This window comes from Chenopodium album, chromosome 10 (genome assembly GCF_948465745.1).
Source record: "Chenopodium album chromosome 10, dcCheAlbu1.1, whole genome shotgun sequence".
In the NCBI taxonomy this organism is placed as follows: Eukaryota; Viridiplantae; Streptophyta; class Magnoliopsida; order Caryophyllales; family Amaranthaceae; genus Chenopodium; species Chenopodium album.
The window spans coordinates 5018558-5045152 of record NC_137843.1 but is presented as its reverse complement, the minus strand read 5'-3'; the positions used below and the strand labels follow the sequence as shown (position 1 = coordinate 5045152).

At 37.7% G+C, this 26595-nt stretch overlaps 4 protein-coding genes across 5 annotated transcripts; all 4 read left to right on the top strand.

Annotated features, from left to right (window-relative positions):
• The first annotated feature begins 140 nt into the window (after positions 1 to 140).
• On the top strand, positions 141 to 8335 carry LOC145562022 (protein BOLA2-like). The gene is made up of 3 exons (XM_081622174.1): positions 141 to 275; positions 7776 to 7798; positions 7900 to 8335. Exons 1-3 carry the CDS (start codon positions 213 to 215, stop codon positions 8093 to 8095), a joined length of 282 nt encoding a protein of 93 aa, XP_081478300.1. The 5' UTR covers positions 141 to 212; the 3' UTR covers positions 8096 to 8335.
• A 6150-nt stretch (positions 8336 to 14485) lies between these two features.
• LOC145562021 (trihelix transcription factor DF1-like) lies at positions 14486 to 17450 on the top strand. Its single transcript, XM_081622173.1, has 2 exons — positions 14486 to 14975; positions 15798 to 17450. The coding sequence occupies exons 1-2, from the start codon at positions 14716 to 14718 to the stop codon at positions 17017 to 17019; spliced, it is 1482 nt and encodes a 493-aa protein (XP_081478299.1). The 5' UTR covers positions 14486 to 14715; the 3' UTR covers positions 17020 to 17450.
• Positions 17451 to 17934: 484 nt separating this feature from the next.
• Positions 17935 to 23995, top strand: LOC145563246 (uncharacterized). Of its 2 annotated transcripts, XM_081623694.1 has the most exons (11): positions 17935 to 18100; positions 18241 to 18291; positions 18397 to 18438; positions 19611 to 19730; positions 19841 to 19986; positions 20065 to 20212; positions 20316 to 20399; positions 21498 to 21613; positions 22512 to 22570; positions 23229 to 23319; positions 23428 to 23995. In XM_081623694.1, the coding sequence occupies exons 1-11, from the start codon at positions 18004 to 18006 to the stop codon at positions 23659 to 23661; spliced, it is 1188 nt and encodes a 395-aa protein (XP_081479820.1). In that variant the 5' UTR covers positions 17935 to 18003; the 3' UTR covers positions 23662 to 23995. The 2 variants fall into 2 exon arrangements, with proteins under 2 accessions (XP_081479820.1, XP_081479821.1); XM_081623695.1 differs by lacking the exon at positions 17935 to 18100 and having other exon boundaries at positions 18245 to 18291; positions 18372 to 18438.
• A 1095-nt stretch (positions 23996 to 25090) lies between these two features.
• Positions 25091 to 25864, top strand: LOC145563245 (uncharacterized). Its single transcript, XM_081623693.1, has one exon. The coding sequence runs from the start codon at positions 25132 to 25134 to the stop codon at positions 25747 to 25749; it is 618 nt and encodes a 205-aa protein (XP_081479819.1). The 5' UTR covers positions 25091 to 25131; the 3' UTR covers positions 25750 to 25864.
• The last annotated feature ends 731 nt before the right edge of the window (positions 25865 to 26595 follow it).

Below are 26595 nucleotides of genomic sequence, written 5' to 3'. Positions count from 1 at the left end.
GAGGGAGGACGTCCAAATCATGAATACACAGAATCTATTCGAAATGAATCTACAGAAAAGATGATTGGGCTGATCCATATAATACAGTGGGCTTTAGCGTAGGAATTACGCATAATTAATCCACATTACAAGAAAAAGCTTAAGCATTTCATTTATAATTGATCTTTGAAACTAAAAAGAAAAAAAAGAAAAAAACAGCGAAGAGAGAGAAAATGGGGGTGACAAAGGAGGAAGTCGAGTCTTCTCTCACGTCTAAACTCAGCCCTGTTCATCTCGTAATTTCCCTTACCTTTTCTTTTATTTCTTCAATTCTTACTATTTTATTGTTATTTATCTTGCATGAATTTATTTTATTTTTGTTTCCATGGAAGATCTTTTGTTGTTTGATTCACAATTTGTCACTTCTATGATAGATTACTAGTATAAACGAGTAAAATTTCTGGGCATATGTCGATTTTTTTTTTTTTTTTCCTTTTTGTTGACAATATAATTATTATAGGGTGCATTAGATTTCCCGAGCTTCGTAATGTATGAAAAAATATATATAATTTGATGAATTTTAGCAAATTAATTTATGGCTTTGTTGGTTGCATTTGAGCACTAGATTTCCCTGAGTATCATAAAATATAATTAAATATACGTCGTATATGATTTGATGAATTTTAGCAATTTGAATTAATGGTAATTGGTATGGTATGTCATGAAGAAGTAGCAAATTCTACTTGGACTGTGTTAAGACTTAGAACTGTTTGGTTGCAAAGAGATTGTGTTGTTAGGGTTTTTGTTTAAACAAACTATGCCATTTGGTTGCCATGATTAAGTTTTTTTAAATCAAATTCAAAATTAGGCAACTCGAAATTAGGGGATCCTGTGTTGAGATGGTTGGACTGATAATAGTTTGAGTTTTTGTATTATTACTGTAATTGGGAAACTTTAGCAATATTGTCGTTGGGTGGTGTCTATTACACTAAGGTGAGGAAATGGGTACTCTTACTTTGCAAAAATTTTGAATTGGGAGTTCAACAAATGCACTGCAATAAGCTACATTGACTAGGTGAAGAATAAGTTGCTAGTCTCGAATCATGCCTCTTTTTTATTTATTTATTATTATTATTATTATTATTATTATTATTATTATTATTATTATTATTATTATATTTTCTTTTTTATTTTTGTGATTAGTCATGACACTCAAATCTTGGTTTTAAAAAGCGCGTCTCGCTCCTAGGCTGAGGGAAATGGGCTTTAGCTAGGCGAGGCTCAGTGTCACGGTCCGAGTGTTTTGACGCTGGATCGTGCGGCGCGCGCTTGTCTATTGACGACAAGGACGCAAGCCTAACTTAAGGGAGGTTCGTGAGCACACAGCAACACGGACCAAAGGTGTCTTAAAAGGGCACACGATGACAACGAGTGCGGAGTCGGGGCTTGTGACGGCCGATACTTCGAAGCGGGCACAAGCGGAACCGACGAGATGAAAGTGTATCTTGGGTCTCTTGGTTTGGTGGGGATGCTTTAAAACAAGGCAAGCACAATATCTATAAAGGCTTAAACAACACACAAGTCTTAAAGCAATAGCAACGGGGTAGGGAGCTTAGATTCAATAACCATTCGCTCCCTAAAGAGCTTTATATAGTATTACTAGAGAAATACAAGTGAACGTTGAAATGACAGTAACACAATAATTCTCCCTAGAGCCTAGAAAATAAAAAGAAAGACTTAAGAAGCAATACATAAGGGAAAATACAAAGAAAATAAAGGAGAATACATAATTAAGAGGTTGGATTCTAACATCCTCCCCCACCTAAGCTGTCGACGTCCTCGTCGACTTACAAAACATACTCTAGGGATCCTAGCAGCTTCAGTCTTCTGGAGTGGCTCTTGTTCTTGGCCTGATGTTGGCGCGGTAGCTCACGTTGCGGTTGCTGTCTTCGGGATCTGGATGATAAGGTTTGAGACGGCTAACGTGGAAGACGGGGTGAATCCTCATCCACGCAGGCGGTTCCATCTTATAAGCATTCTTCCCAATCCGTTTAGTTATACGGATGGGGCCTTCGTATTTCCGAATCAGACGACGATCTCTGCCTCTTAGAAATTTCAACTGTTCTGGTAAGACCTTCACCATCACCATATCCCCAACTGCAAAATCCACCGGCCTTCTGTTTTGATCAGCCCATTTCTTCATCCGACGCGAAGCTCGCTCTAGGTAGGCTTTTGCAATGTCGGTGTTCTGTTTCCACTCTCTTGTAAACTCCCGAGCTTGAGCACTCCTTCCACCTTCCCAATCAGCCACTGTGTGCGGAAGGAGAGGTTGTTGACCCATGATCAGCTCAAAGGGGCTTTTGTTGGAGGAAAAGCTCCTTTGAGCGTTGAAGCAAAGTTGTGCGACGTCCAAAAGTCTCACCCAATCTTTCTGATTAGCGCTCACAAAGTGACGCAAGTATTCTTCAAGAAGCCCATTGAATCTCTCCGTCTGTCCATCGGATTGAGGGTGGTGGCTTGACGACATGTTGAGATCAGACCCCATCATTTGGAATAGCTCAGACCAAAATATGCTCGTGAATCTGGTATCCCGGTCGCTCACTATGCTCTTCGGCAATCCCCAGTACTTCACAATATGTTTAAAGAAGAGCGACGCCGTTTCTTCTGCACCACAAGCCTTCTGCATGGGCACGAACGTTGCATATTTGGAGAACCTGTCTATCACCACCATGATAGAAGAGAACTGGTCCACCTTCGGAAGGCCGCTAATGAAGTCCATTGACACACTCTCCCAAGGTCGAGTGGGAACTGGGAGGGGTTCTAGGAGACCTCCGGGTTTTTGTCTGTCAACCTTGTCTTGCTGGCACACAAGGCAAGTTTTGGTGTAGCTCATCACATCTTCCTTCATTCCTGGCCAGTAGTACCCCATCGCGAGTAGACTGAGGGTTCTCTGCCAGCCTGGGTGTCCCGCCCATAGCGTGTCATGGCATTCCTTCAGCAACATTTTTCTCAATCCTCCTGCTTTAGGGATGAAAAGCTTTGTCCCTTTAGTGAAGATAAGTCCGTCGTCCAACCAGAAGCGTCTAGTCTTCCCTTCTTCAATCAACTTCGTTATGGTCTTTGTCATCGGATCATCTGGGAGGTAGGCTCGTACTTGATCTCTCACGGACGTGGCAATGCTGCTTGCATTCATTGGCGCTAGCTTGTACATTGCAGCAAGGTCGGCACGCCTACTCAGGGCATCCGCCACTCTGTTGCTGGACCCCGTTCTATAGGTGAACTCCACGTCGAAGTCGGCTAAGGCCTCTTGCCACCGGGCTTGTTTTCCTGTCAGCTTCGGTTGGGTGAGAAAGTGACTCGCCGCGGTGTTGTCTGTGCGGACGGTGAACTTTGATCCCAACAAATAGTGTCTCCATCCTCTTAGACAGTGCACAATGGCGAGTAGCTCCTTTTCCTGTGCCGCATACCTCCTCTCAGCGTTATTTAACTTCCTGCTTTCGAATGCTATGGGATGCCCTTCCTGGAGAAGCACTCCTCCTAGAGCAAAATCTGAAGCATCCGTCTCAACCACAAATGGTTTGGTGATGTCTGGAAGGGCAAGGACCGGCTCCTTCACCACTGCTTCTTTCAACTTCTGAAAAGCTTCCTTCTGTGGGCCTGACCATTCCCAACGACTTTCTTTCCTCAATAGATCGGTGAGCGGACTTGCGATCTCTGAGTATCCCTTGATAAATCTTCTATAGTAGTTCGCTAATCCCAGAAAGGATCGCAGTTCGGAGGGGTTCTTGGAATCTTGTCAATCGCGAACAGCACATATCTTCTTCGGGTCCATCCTCAATCGACCCTTCCCCACAAAATGCCCAAGAAACCCGACTTCTTCTTGCGCAAAGGCACACTTTTCTCTCTTCACAAACAGGTGATGTTCTCTCAACTTCTCGAAGACCAATCTGAGGTGCTCGAGGTGCTCTTCAAAAGTCTTGCTGTAAACAACAATGTCATCAAGGTACACAACCACAAACTTATCTAAGTATTCTCGGAATACTTGGTTCATCAGAGTACAGAATGTAGCGGGCGCATTCGTCAATCCGAAGGGCATGACTAGCCATTCGTACGCCCCGTATCTTGTCACACAAGCAGTTTTTGGTTCATCCCCTTCGGCAATGCGAACTTGGTGGTACCCAGACTTCAAGTCTAGCTTGGTGAAATACACTGCATCCCCTAACTGATCGAACAGATCCGCCACCAAAGGAATAGGGTAGTGATTGCGCACCGTAACCTTATTCAATGCTCGGTAGTCGATGCACAATCGAAGACTCCCATCTTGTTTCTTCTGAAAGAGCACAGGGGCCCCGTAAGGAGCCTTTGATGGGCGGATGAAGCCTGACTCGAGCAAGTCCTCCAATTGTCTCCGGAGTTCAGCCAATTCCGGGGGAGCCATGCGATAAGGGCTTCGCGCTGGGGGTTTCGCCCCTGGAACTAGCTCAATCTCATGGTCCACCGCCCTTCTAGGTGGGAGAACTTTTGGTAGATCTTTAAGGAGGAGGTCCTGGAATTCTGTTAGAAGCTCAGCAAGGGCAGGAGGAAGGTCTCCGCTTGCTTCATCTTCCTTAGCGGACAGAGTTGCGAGAAACGTGGGCTCGTTCCTCTTCAACCCCTTCTCTAATTGCATTGCTGAAAGGAGGGGCCCTTTCGGCCCTTTTCCCGGATTGCAGGTTCTGAGGAGACATGGTTGTTGCCCGGGCACAAGTATAGATCTAAGGTGCGGCATCGGAACTGCCTTACTAGAGTGTAAGAAGTCCATGCCGAGCACCAAGCTGAAGTCATCCATGGGCGCCACGGTAAAGTCCACCTGTCCGCTCCAATCTCCTAGCTTCATTGTCACTCTCTTAGCAACGCCGTGGATTGGTTTGGCAGCCGAATTTACCGCTTTCATACTACCTCCTTCTGGTAGTAGCTTCAACCCCAGTCTTTTTGCCTCCTTTTCTGAAATGAAGTTGTGGGTAGCACCTGTATCCACCATGGCTTGAGCTTCCTTGCCATTTACCAACACCTTCACATACATCAACTCAGAGTTTTTGGGTTGGCCTTCAGAGGCCTCTCTTTCCATAGCACACATCATACGAATGGCACCCAATCTTGAATGTTCCCCTTCACTGGGTTCTATCTCATCAGCTTCTTCAACCTCCGCCGCTTCTAAGGACATCGAGGAAAGTTTCTTTTGGAGGCTGTCAATTTCTCCCTTGTGTCGACATTCAAACCACTTGTGCGGTCCCCGACAAAGGATACACGTCAATGGCCTGGCTGCCGAAGATGAACTAGGTGTGCTTCCTTTACTAGAGAAGGAAGAAGCTCCACTCTTCCGAGAGTCTTCTCCCCCACTCCTGTTATATCTATTGTTTGAGTTGTTGGAGCTCACTTGTGAACCATATCCCGAGTTTCTAGGAGGGTTCGGTGTCGGACCACTATTCCCTTTCTTCAAACCTTGCCCTTTCTCTGACGAGTAGTCCATCAACCTTTCAGCTGCGGCGATAGCTCCCGATAAGGTATCAATCTTCTGGCGCCAAATTTCCCTTTGGGCCCATTCCTTCAGACCGCGCACAAAATTAAATAGACGATCTTCCTCCGACATGTTGTGGATCTCCAACATGCACGTTGAAAATTCTTTGACATACTCCCGAATAGAACCCTTATGCTGTAAAGCGGCGAGCTTGGTGCGAGCAACAAACTCGGTATTCTCGGGATAAAATTGGGCCATAAGCTCTTTCTTTAGATCCTCCCAAGTATCTACCGACGTCCTCTTAGCTTGGATGTCGGCGTACTTGGTGCGCCACCAAAGCTTTGCATCATCCACCAAATACATAGTGGCGGTATCGACTTGTAACTCACTCTCCAACTGACAGACGCGGAAGTATTGCTCCATATCGAAGATGAAGTTATCGACTTCCTTTGAATCTCTCGTGCCATTAAAGGTTCGAGGTTTGGGAGGTTTAATCTTGGCACCTCCACTTCCCCCGAGCCCTCTCTGGGCACGCATTAGGGTGGCACATTTGTCTTGTGCTTCATCAGCAACGTTTTGCACGAAGTTAAGCTGCTCCGTTAACCCATCCACTGTTGCTGCAAGCCTCTCCATTTGTTCGGCTTGTTTTATCACAATATCCTCGAGCTTGGGCAACCTTTCTTCGAGCATCGCCCAATGTTCGGACTTGCCTTCAAGCCAAGCAAGTCATTCCTCAATTGTATATTCATGCATCTCTCCTTCTTCTGCCATATCTGCGGCAAGCTCGGCTCTGATACCAACTGTCACGGTCCGAGTGTTTTGACGCTGGATCGTGCGGCGCGCGCTTGTCTATTGACGACAAGGACGCAAGCCTAACTTAAGGGAGGTTCGTGAGCACACAGCAACACGGACCAAAGGTGTCTTAAAAGGGCACACGATGACAACGAGTGCGGAGTCGGGGCTTGTGACGGCCGATACTTCGAAGCGGGCACAAGCGGAACCGACGAGATGAAAGTGTATCTTGGGTCTCTTGGTTTGGTGGGGATGCTTTAAAACAAGGCAAGCACAATATCTATAAAGGCTTAAACAACACACAAGTCTTAAAGCAATAGCAACGGGGTAGGGAGCTTAGATTCAATAACCATTCGCTCCCTAAAGAGCTTTATATAGTATTACTAGAGAAATACAAGTGAACGTTGAAATGACAGTAACACAATAATTCTCCCTAGAGCCTAGAAAATAAAAAGAAAGACTTAAGAAGCAATACATAAGGGAAAATACAAAGAAAATAAAGGAGAATACATAATTAAGAGGTTGGATTCTAACACTCAGTCACCTATGGAAGGCGCGCGCCTTAAAGCGCCTTTGGTAAGGCATGCCTTTGCACCTCAAGGAAGTTATAAATTGAAGAATGATAGACATTTTTTCAAATTCAGACTAGCTTAGCTTTACATATATCATTATTTAATTTATTATGAATCTTTTTAATTAGTATTAAGTACAATCAAAGTAAAAAATAATTTGAAATAAATATATAAATACATGCGCCTTGCATACAAAAGGCGCACGCCTTCGCCTTGCGCCTAGGCTGCAAGGACCATTTGCGCCTTGGTGCGCCTTGTGCCTTTTAAAACTAAGACTCAAATACGAGTCGGAGTAACATAGGTGATTAGTATCAAGTTTGATCTGAAAAGTGTTTTTGGACTTCTTTTGTTCTTTTTCGGTATTACTTATTGTTTTGAAAAATTGTACCATCACTGCTTCTTCAGAGTTTGTCTCTAGTCAATTTGTCATACCTATTCAAACCTGTTGAGCTGCTATCTGGTTCACTTAGGACATCTGTAAGAAATTCTATTGTTTATGATTTTTATCATTTATGCTGGAGATGTAAGTTTTGTGGATTATGCATTCATGTTGCTGGAATTTTTTGGGATTTTGTGCTGTATTGTTTTCAATGTAATACAAGCAAGTAACTAGTATCTTCTTGTGTAAGCAGTACATCCATATAGTTTTGTTAAAAATATATACTACGTATGAGATTTACAAGGTATAATTCAGATATATGAAACAAGAAAAACAAAATTCGAAAAGGGAGCAGTGACTTTGCAATTTGCACTGTGAACCTATATGACTCAGACTTACAATGCTTGGTTAGCCTTTTTATTACAAAGCTTGGTTAGACTTACAATTCGAGAAGGGGGTGCTTGACTGTTTATCTATGCGCTCTTTTGATTTGTTAGGGAATTCAATCAGAATCATACTTATTCTCTGACTGATTTTTTTTTTTTCCATGCTGCAGGAAGTAGTTGATACCTCTGGAGGGTAAGTCTCAAGATCATATCTTGTTTTTGTAATACACAATTCTTTTTTCGGCACGTCATATCAAAGAAGAATTTATTGACGTCTCTTTTTACTGAATCTAGGTGTGGTGCAAGCTTTGTTGTTGAAATAGTTTCAGGACAATTTGAGGGCAAGAGAATACTGGAGAGGCATCGGATGGTTAATGCTGCACTCGAGAAAGAGATGCAAGAGATCCATGCTTTGTCGATAAAGAAAGCCTTGACACCCGAACAGTGGAAACAACAGCAAGATTCTGAAAATTCACAAGCAGCCACCTAAGGAGGCTACACTACTACTCCAAGATGTTTAATGCAGCTATAAAGTAGGACCAGAATGTAATTGGTGATATAGCAAATCACGAAAGTATGTTTTCATTTCTTATGATAATATACCCAAGACATCCAGCACTTGAAAAAACCCTTGAGGATTTGTTGACCATAATTTAACAATGTAATAAAGTACATCATTAACTAAATTGTTCAACTACATGTAATCAAATGCTAATCTGGTGCTTTTACATGACTGCTTGTGAGTGACTACCTTGGAAAATTTAGGTTCTTACAGAACTGTTTTTTTGCTTCCCATACATGATTTTGTCTATATTCTCCTAGAACATCATCTGGCATAGAGTATTTGCTTCACTACCCTTGGTCTGTCACTGGTATCCCTCGGGAATCCATGAATAGTACAGTTTCATTGTTAGTTTTATTAAGTTGACCTTCCATCAGTGTAAAAGGAGTACATTGTAGTCCCTATGTGTTGCATGATTGACAGCCTCCTAAGTAAGAGGTTGAAGAGTCCCTACTCTCTTAAGCATCTTTCATCTTCATGGTATGGTCTAAACAAAACCTCATTTGGGGGGGGTTGTTCAGAAATTTGTTTCTGTGATAAGCTTGTACGAAAAGCATTTATAGAGCTAGTATTTTCCTTTGGTTTTTCTTACAGTCGGATATACTCCCTCCACCTGAAATTCATTTTTCTTTCTAAGTCATTTCTCCCAACTCTTATCTTGTCATGGTTTTACATGCTCTTTCCATACCTCCATTAAAGTTGGGTATGTTCGGTTTATATAATAATCCATTCTTATATTAGGAAATGTGATAGTGTTTCCTGTACGTCTTAAAATAGTATACACGAGTTGATAACTAGAGGGAGATTGTGAGTTTGGCTGATTTTACATGAACTTTATTACTTGTATAATAATATTGAAGGCAGGACAAGAGTCAAGAGCTGTTGATGCAGCTGTACATGAATGTGATTGCACTAAGGTTGGTTTTGATTTTTGGGAAGAACTTTAGCTTCATTCCAATAGTTAGAAACTTAGAATTATATGGATATTCAAGTAGCTTATACTTCTAACTTCGTATTGTACGTGACAGATATATTTAGCTATAGATTATTTAAACGCCTATTTCTACGACTTTCAAATGTTTCAGGTCATGTACTTGTAATTCATACTATGTACTCCGTATCATTTTACTCCAGTAATTTCAGGCCTTGTCTTCTTCTTGTTAGTTGCTGGGTATATTCATTTTTAACAATATGGCAAATGCTAGTGACAATATGTTTTTTTTTTATTTTTTTATTTTTTTTTTTTGACAATGAGAACTTTATAAATAAAAGGCAAATTACAATCTAAGTGCTAAAAAAACTAAAAACCAAGCGAACACACGAAACTAAACACACTAACAGCAAACTAGCAACCCTGTGTAACTTTGCTGAGGACCAAAAATTGGAGTCGTGATAAAGACCACCAAATGCATAACATAGGGGTGAGCAAAAATTCCGGGTACCCGGAATTAGAATTGGAACCGGTTAGGAACCGGTGGGTCCGGATCTGGAATTGGACCCCCTCAATAAAAGAAGCCAAAGAACAAACAAATAGGGAGAGATAAAGTCTCCCTGTCTAAGACCTTTCCTACCAGCAAAAGGGATAGTGAGCTCCCCATTTACATTAAAAGAGTAGGAGACAGTTCATATCGATTTGGGTTTTTCTGCACCATATTTTGATCTGCCGCTTCTTCGATCTGGAATTCCCAGCAAATCCTTGACTCCTCAAATACAATGGGATTTCACACCTGGCGAATCTTTCACTCTACCTCCTCTTATTAAGACCATAGAATGTTCCTGCAAATTATGACCTTCGCCCGGAATGTGAGCAAATATATGGGGAAGGAAGGGTCTAAGTAAGGAGCTATTGATAGTGACAAACTTTCATGTGGTGAATTGGGCTTTGGCTAGGAAGTGGACAAAGCGTCTCTTGCAAAAAAGGGTGGTTAGATAAGTAGGTAAAAAGGAGTAGTAGTCCCTCTTTTTTGACTCTCTTGAGTAAGCAAGTAAACTACCTTTAACTAGAGATTGGCTTGGTAGTTCAGAGTCACCGAGGAGAGGATAGGTTGAGAAGAAGACAATGAATGGAATGGTCCGGCAGTCGTTCTAGAAGATCTACTTAGTCTTAGTTCAGCTAGTCCAATAATTAGATCACCGCGAGCGAAGCTGCTCTAGGTGGGAGGTGGAGAAGTTCAGGAGAAATTCATTCTTTTCAGGTCAGAATCTGATTGATTTTGCCCTCCCTCAAGTGGTATACCCTTGGTTAACAACCGACATGTGAGATTGTATTTTAGAGATTGTCTCGGGGAAGAAAGGAACTGAGAGAACAGAAGAACTTGATCTTAAACTTATTTACATATGCTATTTTTATATCATTTACTTTGAGGGTTGGTTTCAGGAAATGAAAGCATTGACATTCAACCCGGTTGCAACCGGTTCCAATTCCAATTCCCAATTTTTTGGACCCGAAACCGGTTGGGTACCCGGTTACCCAATATATATTAAACTAAATACACTTTTTTTTAAAAAAAAAAAAAAGAAATATGTTAAATGTATCTAGTTAGTAAAATAAAAAATAATATTATTAATATGTAACCTAAATAAAATAGCTTCATGCAATCATGCATATATAAATATAAGTATTAAACGCTAAAAATGAAAATGGATCAAATAAATTTGTATTAAAATTTGATAATTATGTACATAAGTGGGTACCCAAAACTGGACCTGGTACCCGGCGGTTCCAATTCCAATTCCTAAAGTTTAGGACCCGATTGATGTGGTTCCAATTCCAATTCCGAATTTTAGGACCCGGTACCAACTAATTTCGGGTCCGGTTCCTAAAAATTTGACCGGGTACCCGGTTTGCTCACCTCTAGCATAACACCATTGACTTCGGAGTCGGGAAAACCAAAAGGAACCCACCAAAACTTCATCTTGGACCAGGAATAGCCAATTGAACCGAAAAACTAGAGATGGACCAAGAGAGATCTGAAGCTTGCAATAACCCAAGAGCAAAAGCACAAGTAAAGTTGTTGAGACCAACACCGACCGAAAGACTGCATCCTGTTGTAGGAAACCCGAACATCGACACCATTCCACTCCCAGGGATGACAAAGCACAACTACTTCCTAGGAGTCTGGGAAAACTACCAAAAGAGTCATTTTTCCTTATGACTCTACCCTGAGAAACCTTGCACAACAATGCAAGTTCTCTGCCTGCAACTCTATCAACAATGAGAGCAGGACATTGGAGGACTTTGCTTACCCCAAACTTTAAAGATGGGGAGCCTCTTTCAACATTTGGATTAACAACGATGGCTGACGATGCCACCACAAACACTAACAATGGGATGATAGTAACTGACTGAATACTCTTATCATCCCAACACCACGAAAAAACAGGACGAGACAACAAACCTCTCCACTCAACAACACCTACCACCAGCAAACTCCAAATGCAGAAACCTACCCCCTGGAAGACCACACTACTAATAAATGAAACCTCTTTAAAACAATCGGTGACCCACTCACCTATAACTTCCAGAGAACCATAGTCACACCCCATAAAGGCACTCAACAGGACCACCAACACCACAAGAAAGGTTGAACTTGACCTTGCAATTTCTAACAAGCAAAGCAAAACTGCCCAACAAGACCCCAAATAACACTTCTTTATTCTCCGTAAGAGGTACTACCAAAGGAAGCCCCAGCACAAGCCAAAACATCAAAACCAAAGACTGTTTAAACAAAGGCAAAAAGCCCAAACAACCAGAGCAAAACTACGCAAGTTAAAACAAGAACAAAAGCAAACAGAGAACAAATCAACTCTAAACTAAGAGAAGATAACAAGAAACTACAGCACTGTCGAGCTCTAAACCACCACTAAGAACAGCCGCCATAGGCCAACGCAAGAAGAACCACATCACCCAAATCGAACCGTGGATTAAGGGAGGGAAACCCTAGCCTTAACTTTACCCTTTCCGCCGGGAGCACAACTTACGAAATTCCTTTCGATGGAGGCGATAAGGATAGCCTTGGCTTCTTGTTTCGTTGGTTAATTGGAACCTAACACCACTGACGACCGTAAAAAAAACCGATGAAGTTGACGGGAAATCGGTCTTCTTGTCTTCTTTATTGAACAAATTGAAAAGAAAGCAAACTAAAAAAACGAAACAAAAACAGGAAAGGAAACTAATTGAAAGGTTGGGCTCGCCGGCGACGGCTAGGCAAACCGCGCCTGTCGCCGGCGAGCAGGGATGAGAAAGAGAGGGGCGGTGGAAGCGGTGAGGGATAAGAACAGGGGTTTCTAATTCCTAGAGAGAGAAAGAGTTCAATGGTTTAAGTGAGAATATGTTGTTACAGCTAACCTTCTCGTTTAGGCTGAAAAACTTTATATTTAGCTTTTATGGCTGTTGGAAAACTAGTTGTGGTACGAGTATTTTTTTAGGTTAGACCATTTGAAAATGCAAAGTCTACTCGGTATTAAAAAAAAAAAAAGTTGGATTAGTTATCTAGATGCATCCACTTCAAGCCAATTTAACCCGTTAACTTAAAGAATGGGTATATGTAAGGAATAATTATCTCCAAAGTGCCTCTAGTAGAACCTCATTTCATAACCTCAAAGTAATTAACATAATGTAATTACGTTTCAATTTTAAGACTTGTTAATAATGAATTGATGAAGTGGGTATTTGGAACACTGCCAAATTGCCAACTAGTTTTGATAGTGATTTTTAAATTTGACCAGCCGAAATTTAATCACTCATACTTCAAAGTTCAAACTTTTCGTACATAAAAAACTGGCATATCACAATTTTTTTTTTTTTCCCTTTTGAAAGCATGAGCTAGTAACATGCATATTACTGTAGTTAAAATATGAAAATAAGTCCATATTCCTAAATGGGTGGCTTCTTTATCTTCAATAGTAGTAGACTTTTTGCAAATTGTTGGTAAAAACAAGCAAACATGTAACTTGTTGATTTACGTACACCGTCCAAACTTGATGCCCTTTTTGTTAGGGAAATGTAAGTGAATTGAGTAGAGAATTGTCCAGCAATAACAAGGGAATTTCCATGAAAATATCATTCACTAACCTAACAAATTGATGGGTTAATCATCTCATCATCCTTTTTTACAAGAGAGATAGAGACTCTTATTAAGTTTTTGACAAATTACATAACCGAAAAGTGTTTACAAACTTAACTTTTTTCAATGATAATATTAGTTATAATAAGAGTAGTTTAGAAGTATGAAAAATAAGGATCTTTTCATTATGTTGATCAAGTCATATCTAGAACCATAGCCTCTCTTTCCTCTCTCTGAAACCCTAGCCTCCATTGTTGAATTTTGGTGGGACTTCCATCGGTTTTTATCGGTGGAAAGCCCCAATCGTTTATGCGTGCTTTTTCTCTTGCTTAAGTTTATAATAACTCTTACTCTTCTAGGAGCAACATTTATCCCTCGAAAGACAAGGTTTTTCTTCTTCCTTAGGAGGATTTGACTCATTTGAAAGACCAGGTTCTTCTTCTCTCTTTTGAGGAAGGATTTGCTTTTTTATTTTCATGGATTGCTATAAAGTTGTTTTATGAGTAAAATTTTGTGCGGGATCGAAGAAGTATCAAAAATAGGTGAAGAAACCTTTTTATAAATTTAGGATTTCATTAATTACACAAAATCATAATTGTATCAACTCAAAATTTATTATATTACGAACAAAATTATTATTGATGCATCATTGATCAATTTATAAATTTTTTTAGTGTACAAGATTTGAAATTATTTATTCTTTCAGCCAAATATTGAGGTTTAATTTTCACTTAATATAACCTACAAATAGAAGGAAAAAAAATATACTCCATATACTTTTTTATCGCTTTTTTAAAACCATTATTGTATATATTTTTAAAATTTAATGGTACATACATAAATAACATAGCTCATCTACATATTAAAAATTTTATACTCACCATAATTGAAGGAACTAAAATCATAATTATTAACCAAAATTTTATACATCTAAAAATATGCTCATCATAATTGAAGGAAGTAAAATCATGAACCAAGAGAATCAATGAGACAAATGTAACTTGCATAAGTATGCCAACTTGCTTAAACTTTTTTCCTCCTTACTCGTGTCTATCCATACACTATGTTATGATATTTTCTCATTTCATTACAACCCTAAATCTTTATCTTTTATTGTCAAGCCCACATGATTGACCAATTAACTTTTATTTTTTTCCATTTTTGGCCCCACAAATCCAAATTAATAAATTGTCTAAATTAACCTCATACACACACATATTAACCATCCCATCTTTCACTTACCACACAATCTGGTAAATCATGCTCACCTAATTTCATTTTCCTTTTTCTTACACTTGAAAAAACCCTAATTTCACCCATCTTCCCCCAAATTAATTTTCATCCTAATAATCAATCTCAAATAATAAAAAATAAATAAAAGTAAAATTTACCCAAAAACCCACTTCAATTTTCACAAAAACCCAACTTAAAAGATTAAACTTTTTTCTGGGCTGTAAATTTCAGAAGCTGGGAAATTCAGAAATGGTGGAAATTTCAGGGGATAGGCGGGAAAATGAGTTGGGTAAGTCAGAGAAAGTTGAGGAGAGAGAAAATGCTAAAAATAAGGAGGAAGAAGATGAAAATGGTGCTGCAGAGCTTGCAGTTGCAGTAGCTGAGAGAAATTCAGCAGCTAATAGATGGCCGCAGCAAGAAACCATGGCTTTGCTTAGGATAAGGTCTGAAATGGATTTTGCATTTCGAGATTCTGGGTCTAAATCTCCACTTTGGGATGAAATTTCTAGGTATGAATTCCAGTTCAATCAAAATAAGTTCAATTTTTTGTGTTAGTCTAGTGATTTTTGGTTGTGAAAATTTCTGGGTATCTGTTTTATTGGTTTATAGGGGTGCCGAGATGGACAATGATGTAGATGGGATTTGATCCCGGGTTTCGGTAGCTATTGCAACAATGTTCGTGTGACTTTTTTTTGTTAGTTGAAGTTTTTGGGTTATATTGTTGCTTGTGCATGATTTTTATGCAAATAAGAAGTAGCTAATGTAATAAAATTATATGGTAAGTTGATGATAGGGATAAATTGAGTGAGTGAGAGTGTTCATGTGAAGTTTAGTTTGATGAATTATGCTGATTATCTATTGGGATTATGGATGAATTTTGTATTGTTGAGAACTTATGTGTGAATTTTGGTGATTATATTTGGGTAGTTGGAAATAGTGATAAGTTAAATTTGTAGCATAAATTAAATTGAAATTTCTGTCTGAGAAATTGTGTGAATTTGCTCATTGCTGAACATTTTTTTTGGTAGAGAGATGAAGGACTTTTAAGATACATAGGAGTGGAATAGTCAATAGTGTATACAATAAAGGCTTTCAACTTCTATTAGAAACTCTTTTAGCACTAGATGAGGTGACGGAGTGACCACTACTAACTGGTAAGATGGCGTTTACTTGATCGTTCATGAAGTTGCTTGTTTTGCTAATTTGCTTTGTGGTAATGTAAGAAAATAGTAGCTAGCATTTGTGATTATGTATCTATGCTGTACACCTGTTTCGTGGTTCAAATTGGGTGCTTTGGCAGAAAGTGGAGTTTTGATGTTGTTTGTTTTCAGGAGAATGGCTGAACTTGGATATCATAGAAGTGCCAAAAAATGTAAAGAGAAATTCGAGAATATATACAAATACCATAGGAGACTGAAAAACTGCTCATATGATCGTACAAATCGAAAGGCATATCGGTTTTTTGATCAGTTAGAAGCTCTTGGTCACCAGCAGAGTTCTTTCCAAACTTCAGCTTCTGAGCCAGCGGATACCTGTATGAACGATACTGCATATGTTGTGTCTCCAATCTCAAGTCACCCCCAATGTGTACCCCAAATGACAATGCCTACATCAGTAAACTTGGATTCTTTCACCATTTCGACATCCACTACCTCTAATTCAGGAAGTGAAGCTGAAGGGGCTAGGACAAAAAAGCGAAAGTGGGCTGATTTCTTTGATATACTAATGAAATCTGTACTTGAGAAACAAGAGGCTCTGCAAAATAAGTTTCTGGAAGCACTAGATAAACATGAGCATGAGAGACAAGCAAGAGAAGAGGCATGGAAGATGCAGCAAATGGATAGGATTAAGAAGGAGCAGGAGCTTTTGATGCAAGAAAGGTCAATATCAGCGGCAAAGGATGCAGCCATTGCTTTCTTGCAGAAGGTTTTAGAGCAAGGGAAGATTTCTGGAACCTCTGAGCCAGTGCTAGAAAAACCAAGCCAAGAAATGAGCGTTGTGTGTAGGAAAGAGAAAGATAACGGTGAAAATTCCTCTTCACGGTGGCCAAAGGAAGAAGTTGAAGCTTTGATAAAGATTAAAACTAACATGGAGTTGGAGTACCAAAGAGTAGGTCCAAAGGGGCCTATGTGGGAGGAAATTTCGACGGCAATGAAAAACTTTGGCTATGATCGAAATGCTAAAAGGTGTAAGGAGAAATGGGAGAACATAAACAAGTATTACAGAAGAGTGAAAGACGGCAACAAACAGAGGCATGCTGATTCAAAAACATGTCCTTACTTCCCCCTACTTGACCAACTGCACAGCATAAAATCCAAGAGGTTGGATAACAATTCAGAGAATTCTGGTAGTAACTTGAGACCAGAAGAGCTCTTGCTACACATGATGAATCATCATTCAAGGCAACAGCATCAGGAACAGGTTGCTTTACAGCAAGAACAAGGTGGACTAACTAAGCAAGATAATAAACTGAATCATGTTGAAGAGACTGGTAATGATGCTGAAAGAGCTTATCAGGTTGTTACTCACAATCCTTTGTCGGTGGACGTTTGAATGAGGACATAATGCGAGCAAGGTTAACTTTGTCAATATAACTTCAAGAAGTGAAGATGCATCCGGTTGTGTATATCACCAAGTGCTGTTGTGGTTTTACAAGAAAATGTGATGTTTCAAAATCGAGCCTTTGTCGATGACCGTCGTTTGGCGAGTATATATTTGCTATAGAGAATAGAGTCCTGGAAACTAGTGTATGTCTTGTGTAGAAAACTATACCTTCTCCTGTTCTAGTTTTTGGCAGTCTTAGACCCTGTGCTTGCACAAGGTTGGTAATGTTTGTTTGGGGCAATAAAAAAAAGTGTGAAAATTAGGCCTAGTAGGAACTTTAAGCAATTTTGTCAATCACTATTTCAATTCACAGTACTTAAATAATGATACTAATGTTCTTTGTTTGAAATGGGTGAAATAGAGTTGTGATTTTCAGCCTTTTTGAGTTGGCATAACTGTTTGATAATTAGGTTGAAATAGAGTTGTGATTTTCAGCCCGAAACTAATACAACTATACACTTTACATAACGTAAAGGTATGAGTTAGCAATCTTCACTTAGCCAAACATAAATTGATATCTATATGGCATTGCAACAGACTAGGCATAATAAATTAATTACTTCGTATAAATTTATTATATAAATATTATTTTATACAGTATAATACAAATTCGACTTATATGGGAATGGACATATCTAACCTATTAAATATACAAGTGTGGTTATTGAAAATAGCTCTAACACAATTACTACGTAGTTAAAACTTAAAACAATTTTCGTTCAAAAAAAATAAAATAAAATAAAACTTAAAACAAGTCAAAACTCAAAACCCCTTGAAAAAAAAAAGCAATTATATTTTATTTAATTAATGTGCTTTTGGTGGGCTTGGCTTTTAATTGTAGTGCATCGTATAAAACATTAAAACCCCTTGAAAAACCCCTTCTTTCTCTATCTTTTGTTCCATTTATAAAATCAAATAAAAAGGAAAAACACAATGAATCCCCAAAATAATCACCCAGAAACTGAAGAACAAGGTGATATTTTTCTCGATGAATCTGATATCGTCCAAGAAGTCCCTTCTGACGATGAAGGTATTTCACCCTTTTACTATCAAATTTCATTCAATTGAATTTTTTTTTTTTTTTTTTTTTTTTTTTTTTTTTTTTTTTTTTTTTTTAAATTTCATTGTTTTGTGGGTTGAATTAATTTGTTTTATCTGTGTTAAAATCAGAGCTTCCTGAAGCAGATGAAGAACAGGGTTCTGATGGTGATGAACATATTGGTAAGAAGAGTTTTGGGAAAAAAAATAAAGCTTTTTCTATTTTATTTTATTTTTTAAAAATTGTGTCTTATTTCGAATAGTGTTGTATTGATGGGGTAATTGCAGAGGAAGCTGATGATTCTATGCATATATTTACCGGTCATACTGGTGAGTAATATAATAGTGCTTTTTATTTTTTATGTTAAACTTTCTGATTTTTTGCAAATTTAGTACAATTGTTAAACTTTAAGGCAATCTAATATATATATATATAAAGGGGAGTTTTTTCCCGAAATTTTAGAGTGCCACGTAGGATCTAATTTTCTCAGCGCCGATTATAAATCTTAAGAGTAGCCAATTAAATAAGAGATTATTAATTTCTTTTAAAATTAAATAATTCAAATGCCATGTAAGCAAAATTGGCGAATGAGATTTTTAAGTTTAAATTAATTAAATATGAAATATTATCTTTTAATATTAGGAATTTTATCAAAATATACAACAAATTTTAGCTCATAAAATAAAAAATCAAACAAACCGTGCATCGCACGGGATTCATCTAGTATATAGTAAAGCTATGATCTTTGTATTTTGGTGCTAATCAATATTTCAACAAAAAAAAAAAAAAAAGTCTTAGTAGGTTAAGGGTTCTTCTTGTTGTTTGGACTTGGAGTTGTTTTGTTTGGAAAATTTCTGAATATTGATTTGCACTTGATGTTCCTTTAATTTTCTATTCAATGTCAAAATTCGGAATATTTAATCTTACAAAAAAAAAAAAAAAAAAAAAGAAGAAGGAAACCGATATGTGATAGCTCTAATGTCAATTTTGCAGCAAGTTTCTGTACATTGCTTAAATTACAACTTTTATTTTTTAATGTTTATAAATTTAAAAAAGTTGGTAAGCATTGTGATTTTTTTTTTTTTGGGTGGGGTTGGGGATACAAATTATTCCCCGCTTAATTACTTGTGGATTATCTATGGCATGTCCTTTAGTGAGCATTTGTTGGTGATGTAGAAGAAAACTGAGAAAGATTGAGTCCAAATGAGAGTATGCCTTTCCTCTCGTCGTAAGACACGAGTCCCCCAACTATAGTATGCCCTAGTAAAATTAGTTACATTGATGCAAAGGATTCCATATTGTTATTGTGGCTGTGTTGCATTCTAAGAATGACCTATTAGTAGGATTGGAAGGGGGAAATTAGTCAAAGAAGTTGCAAGTTTGTGGCTTCTATAATTGCTGAGAAATATAGATGAAAGTTAGCATAGATTGATTGGTCTACACATATGCTAGACAAACTATTGCTTGCTATTGTCTTAATACTTCCTTCTCTATTGGATAGATGAAGTATACACGGTTGCCTGCAGCCCGACAGATCCAACATTGGTTGCAACAGGGGGTGGTGATGACAAGGGTTTTATGTGGAGAATTGGTCAAGGAGATTGGGCTTTCGAACTCCAAGGTAAACTCGTCTGTTTTGATTGATCTGCATGTTATTTGCTATTTTACCAATACGGAGCTTGTAGTTTATCCATGGTTTTTTTTTTGCTAAAAATTTTGTGCTTTTGCCAGGTCATAAAGAGACAGTATCCAGTGTCTCTTTCAGTGCTGATGGGCAGTTGCTTGCATCTGGAAGCTTTGATGGAATTGTTCACGTCTGGGATGTTTCTTCAGAGAAACTGAAGTGCACACTTGATGGACCAGGAGGTGGAATTGAGGTATTATAATTTAAGATGTATGTGCTGGCATATATTTGGCCTATATAATTTATTTATAATGAAATGTGTATTTTTCAGTGGGTTAAGTGGCATCCTAGGGGACATCTTGTCTTAGCTGGGTCAGAGGATTTCTCTGTTTGGATGTGGAATGCTGACAAGGGTGCCTACCTTAGCATGTTTAGTGGTCATGGAAGTGTAGTGACTTGTGGTGACTTCACCCCTGATGGTAATCTAACTCATACATTTGAGGCTTTTTTTATTTTAATTTATTGAACTTGCTCTTCTATGACGAAATGTTATCTGAAATTCTGTTAATCTGTGCTCTAAAGGAAAAACAATATGCACGGGATCGGATGATGCGTCATTGCGGATATGGAATCCAAAAAGTGGCGAGAACATTCATGAAATTAAAGGTATGCTATGACCTTTATCTTCTAACATATCAACCCTAAAGTATGAGCAAGCAAAAATGAAGTAGCTAGAACACTATAGAGAGTGATGTGTTTGTTGTGCTCCATAGTCCATAGTTTGCAATTTGCATTGAAGGCTTGAAGCAAATTATGTCTGGGTTTTTTTTTTTTTTGGTCAAGGCTGGTGTGGCTGTGTGGGATACATTGGATTTTGCATTATAGATGATGTGCTTCAATATTGAGGTATCAAAAATATTCGTACCATTTAAGAGGCTCCAGTTTCTTTCTTGAATATCTGCATCATGTTGCTAGTTGCACCTGAAAGTTTAATGTGAGAAATTGTGTTGATCTGTGTCACTAAGCTGGTAATGCAATTGTTATTCACTTATTTGTCATCGGATCTGACTTCCATACGCAATTGAGAGAATACCAGGATGGAAAAACTGTTGATTCCCCCCATATCAGTAAAAATATTTTAGAAATTCTCAGGTGCAAATTGTGTCTAGGTGAATCAATGATAAGTATCTTGAAATTTTGTGTGTATAATGCAGCCTAATCAAACCAAGGAAAGAATAAGAAAGTTTGTAGTCAATGAAATCACTTTATTGAGGTGCTCAAGCAGTGTAGTAGTCTAATCTAAGAAGGGAAGAAGTATTTTAGCAGCTTTCTAGCTAGTCAAGGAGTTGAGATACAGACCAGTAATAGCAATGTCACTGTAACTCCTCCTTAAGCTTGGCTTTATAGTGAATAAGGACATAAGGTAAAGGGAACAATGAAGCAGAAACAGTAATCATAGCTAACACTCTAACAGTAACATGTAAACTAGCTGTATTCTAACAATGTGTTAAGATACGAGACAATTTAGTTCTAGTGAATTATTTATAAAGAAAATGTATTAGAAAGACACCTGTTTTCTCCTTACTTTGATATTCAAGTATAAGTTTTAACTGATACTTTTGTAATTTTGTGTATCTCACAATGTAATACTCCAGATGCTTATGCTGATATTTTGAGCATGATCTGATTGGGCTTTGTCTTTTATGCTATTCATCCTTTAAAACTTAGGGGAAATTCACTGATGGATTTAGCTTTTTGATCCAGGTCACCCTTATCATACTGATGGAATAACTTGCATGGCAATAAGCCCCGACTCGGCTATAGTTTTGACTGGGTCGAAGGATCATAACGTTCACATGGTCAATATTTCGTCAGGGAAGGTTAGACATGCTTTTACTTTTTTATAATTAAATCTTACCCTTCATCCTGGTTCTGTAAGTTCGTATTGCCCACAAGAATTCAATCCCTTTCCATTAACAATATTAACATTATATAGTGTGTCATTTCTTACGGAATTGAAAAGTTTGATCTCTAGGTAGTTGCTTCTTTTCTGATGCCATCTGTGATATGCACCATCGAAGATCTAATTACCTTTCTTTGATAGTGATGCATGTGTCTGTTGTGTTCTCGTGGCCCAATTGGCAATGACAGCTTGGTAGTGCATTACTGCATATGGCATGTTATAATTCATAATTTTGATGGTAAAGGCCTTGTTCTGTGTCTGTGGGTCTTGCAGTCTTACTGCTTTTATTACACAATAAGAATTTGAATATTATCAATAATTCTGAATGTCTTTTTACTTTAAGCTGCCAAATGGGGGAACTTTAGGTTGGTTTTCAGTTAAGTCACATCACTTCATCACAGTGGTTAAATTTCAAATAAAACTTAAATTGTAAGTTGGTAGCCAATATACTAGATGCATGAGTTCTCTGGAGCATGCATTTCAAGAGTTGCTGCAACTCAGGGTAATCTTGATGGAACTTAAAAAAAATGGAAACTTTTTTTTTTTTTTTCTCTCACCCATTCCATGATTTCCATTACTTTTTAATTACCGTTTTTGAATTTACAATCATTTTTTGGTGAACCTACTGCTACCTGGAATCTGTATACTTTTATTGTTGCATAAAGCTGTATCTACTCATCAATATATTATTTGTGGGTTCTGGGGAACATGCTGCATTTGAAGATCATATTTGGTGTCTAAATTCTCTAATTGAAATATTACATTGTTTATGCTCTTTTTGGTGGTCAGGAACTTACAAGATCCTACTTGTGCAGGTGATTAGCTCTCTTAGGGCTCACACAGATTCAGTAGAATGTGTTGGGTTTTCACCAAGGTTTGTCGGTCTTCTTTTTTGTTTCTGTTGCATCTTTTGTTTGTGGCTGATGAGTATCATACAAGCATTGTTTTAGCAAATGTCGACCTTTATATGTGTCAAGATTACAACTTGCTCTGTGGTATGATCTATATGTGGCAGTTAGTCTGGCAGTGAAGTGGTGTTATTTGTTCACCCCATGTTCCCAAGTAGGCAAAAATTATGGAAAATGAAAATCTATTCTTCAGTTTAATGAAGTTTCGACTTTAGTAATCTGTCGAATTTCATCTGGAGTTATGGTTTTTTCTTTCTAAATAACATGTAACTTTCTAAATATTGTACTAACAGTACATGAGCATCATGAATAGGTAGAGAGAATCTTAGTAGTTAGGGATTTGAAAATGGCAGGAGCAAATTGGAGGATGAGTAATTTTTATGATTGTTTGCTGGAGTCGTATGTGAATACTCTCCAGATTTTCTACTTTGCATGGAAATAATCAAATATTCCATAACCAATTGGTATTCTGCTTTTGCATATGAAATATAGGCTGGAACCTGCTGATATTAGGCAAAATATAGTTTTGGGCATGACTCAAACTCTCAAAACCCTTGTGCATTCTCTTCCCTTTTTTTTGAACATCAATTACTGTTTAACCTCACTAATCTACTACTACTACAGCGGTCCATGGGCGGCAACTGGAAGCTTGGATCATAAACTAATCGTGTGGGATCTTCAACATTCAGAACCTCGCAGTACATATCACCACGAGGTTTGCTTAAATTTGGCTTGGCCATTCATGTTGGCTGTTTTGATACTGTGGACTTTTTTTTGTTTGTCTTGTATATTTGCAACTATTTTACCCTTTACTTTTAAGCAGGATGGGGTAACATGCCTGACATGGATTGGGACATCAAGGTTTATAGCGACGGGATCTGTTGATGGTAAAGTGCGAGTTTGGGATAGTCTTTCCGGAGAGGATACTGCTGTCAGAACGTTCAGTGGACACTCTGAACCCGTTCAATCTTTGAGTGTTTCTGCTGACAGGAATTTCCTTGTTTCTGTCTCTCTTGATGGGACTGCTCGTGTTTTTGAGATTGATGAACTGAAGTGAACTTCTGAATTTTGAGGTATTTATGTATCCTAGGCGAAGCCTTTAGCTAGAGAAAATTTATGAATTGGAGATGGGGAGCTTGAAGAACTGATTGCGAGTTGCGACTGCATAGGAAGGAATGAAAGGAAAGCAATTTTTTTTTTTTTTTTATTTTGAGGCAAAAAGGAAAGCAATATTCCATAAGACCAAATCTTTCTTGTTTTTTTCCCTTGGGGTCTCATAATTTTGATCAGCATGGTTGGTTGTTTAATTTCCTTATGCTTATATACTCTGTATAAATCATTCTGAATCTATAATTTATCAAATTATATCTAGCCTCACTTGAATTTCTGGAGATTTTTTCTTCATTAATATTGTACTCCGTAATTAATTATTTTGCATAATATCGTAATTTGGTCGGTGCAACTAATGCAGGGCAAAAGGAATGTGTAAAATGTGCCTCTAGTCTTGAATCGAGTACTTATAGAGACCTCTAGCATGAAAAGGACTAATGGGTCGGGCCAGTGGGTTTGGTCCATATGGTCTTGGACATTACGGGCTTTTCACCACATCAATATCAAGTTGTCTGGAAGATTATCTCCTTTGGCTCACTTACCAGGCCCCATCATTTTTAATTTTATGTTTGATTAATCATCAATAATTAATTTTGCATCATCTCAAGGAATGTTATCATGAATAATAATATGATATAGGATAATGAATAGGAAGTCTCATCATTCAATAGTATACTACTGTACTCCCTTCACTTCGGAAACAGTTACAAATTATATTGCATCACTTTTTCAAGTTACCATTATATTGAAAGAAAATCGTTTGTTGTAGAAATGTTTTACATATATAAATGCGTTATCTATATATTCTATTCTTTACAAATTTTTTACGGAGTAGAAATTTAGGCCTTGATTGTAAATAAGTTATGCCTTAAATGTAAATATGTTGGTAATTTAATTGAAAAAATGTAGGAAATAATACTTGATGCATTCTTATAATCTTATTTCAAAGATAATAAAATTGTTTTTTACTCATACAAGAATCAAGTAAGCAATTTTTTTTTAAGAACCACTTCATATAGATACTGAAATATACTCTATTTTTCTTAAAGGTAAACTCAATTACCCGTGAAATGAGGAAACCCGAGTGGCACGCACATCAACAAGCACCCCCACCCTACGCGCCACCTGGTGGCCCGGATGCTCCGGGATGTCCGAGGCTACATCAACATGATTACATGAACCAAGAGCCATATAGTCAACATGCTGTGTAAGATGACTAAATGAGCCAAGGGTATGCCCCACAAATACGGTGATTCCAACTTTATTACCGTTACATATTATAATACCCACACTTTCATAAAAAAAAACAACAAAACCAAATCCATCTTATTCAGATGAGCAGCACACCTCTCATCAGTCATCACTCTTCCCATCTAAACACTAACCAAACCACTCTCTCTTTCTTTCTTCCAAAAAAATGGCAGAATATGAAACACAAAACAATCAAGAACCCACAATAATCCCAAAAGAAACCGCAATTCAAACCTTAAACACAATAATCCAACTCCATTTCGAAAAAACCCTTGAAAAAAAACGAGCAGTAGACCACCAAAAGAAGCAACTTTGGAAGCTCTTTCAACATTTCTTCCTCTTTCTTTCCTTAGTGTTTGCTTCGCTTTCGCTTAGCACTCGCCTTCAATGCCGCCATTCTTGGATCCCCATTTCACTCCTCTCCTTTTCTCATCTCATCTTCTATGTATCTGTTGCACAAACTCTTAGGTGCATCAATGCTTTCAAGTATCAAAGAAGGTGTCATAAGCTTACTCTTGGTCTTGCTACTGATAAGCTCAGGCAGCTTAAGACGATCACTATGATTAATAGTGATACAAGAAATCACGCGTCGTTTGGTATAATTAATAATGATGTTGACGATGAGGGTTGTTTTGTTAATGGGCAGGATTTTGAAATTCATTATCAAGAACCTCCTGAGAGTTATTTTGGTAAGTTTAAGAGAAATTGGGCACTTTATTTTGGGTTTTTAATCTTGGTTTATGGTTTTATGGTTTCTTCCTCTGTTGTTCTTCTTTGTTTCTAGTAAAAACAAATTAGAATTATTATTCTTTTGTATTATTGATTCAGATTTTGTTTCTTTATCGGGTAATTAAATTAGTGTATTATAAAGATGAGTATTAATTTTACATTCTTTAGTAGCTAATGATTTATTAATCATGTTTAGATATTAGTAATGTAGTACACATGTTAAATGTTACTCGCAAATTCATAAGAGCTTTAGTTGATAAGTACAATAATTTAAATTTGTAATGCGACAACTAAATTCCAATGGTAGATGCAAGTGGCTGTACTATAAAAATGAATTGAAGAAGAGCATGTGTGTAGTTAAGATTAAAGGCTGAGGATGCAACGGATAACTACTGTCAATTGTTAATCAATTGCATCTACTTTCTCTCTCTTCAACCCTAAATTAATGGTGCACAAATTTTGAGGACTTTTATTATGGTATTGAAGTATTTCTCAGTCAAAAGACTGAAAATTCAAATCTTTCTATTATTGGACGTTTCACTATTGTATCATTATTCTTTACAGTAAATAAAATGAACCATATTATATGTGGTGGTGACTGTGAAGTAAAGGATATATATGTTGAATTCTGGTCGGTCAATTTTTGGTATGTCAATTATTTACATGGTTTGGCACTAGAGATATTTCATAATTCATCAAAAAAAAAAAAAAGGAAAGCTTCATGATTGTCCATTTAGAAATTATAGGTCACATTCGACTTTGGTGGAAAACACTTAAATCAGAATTATCAGATGTTAAAATGATTTCAAGTTAGTAGGATTATCAACTATCAAATCAAATATGGTAACCTACATTTAAGGAAATGTCGAAGTATTACCCGCTTCAAAACCGAGTTACCGGA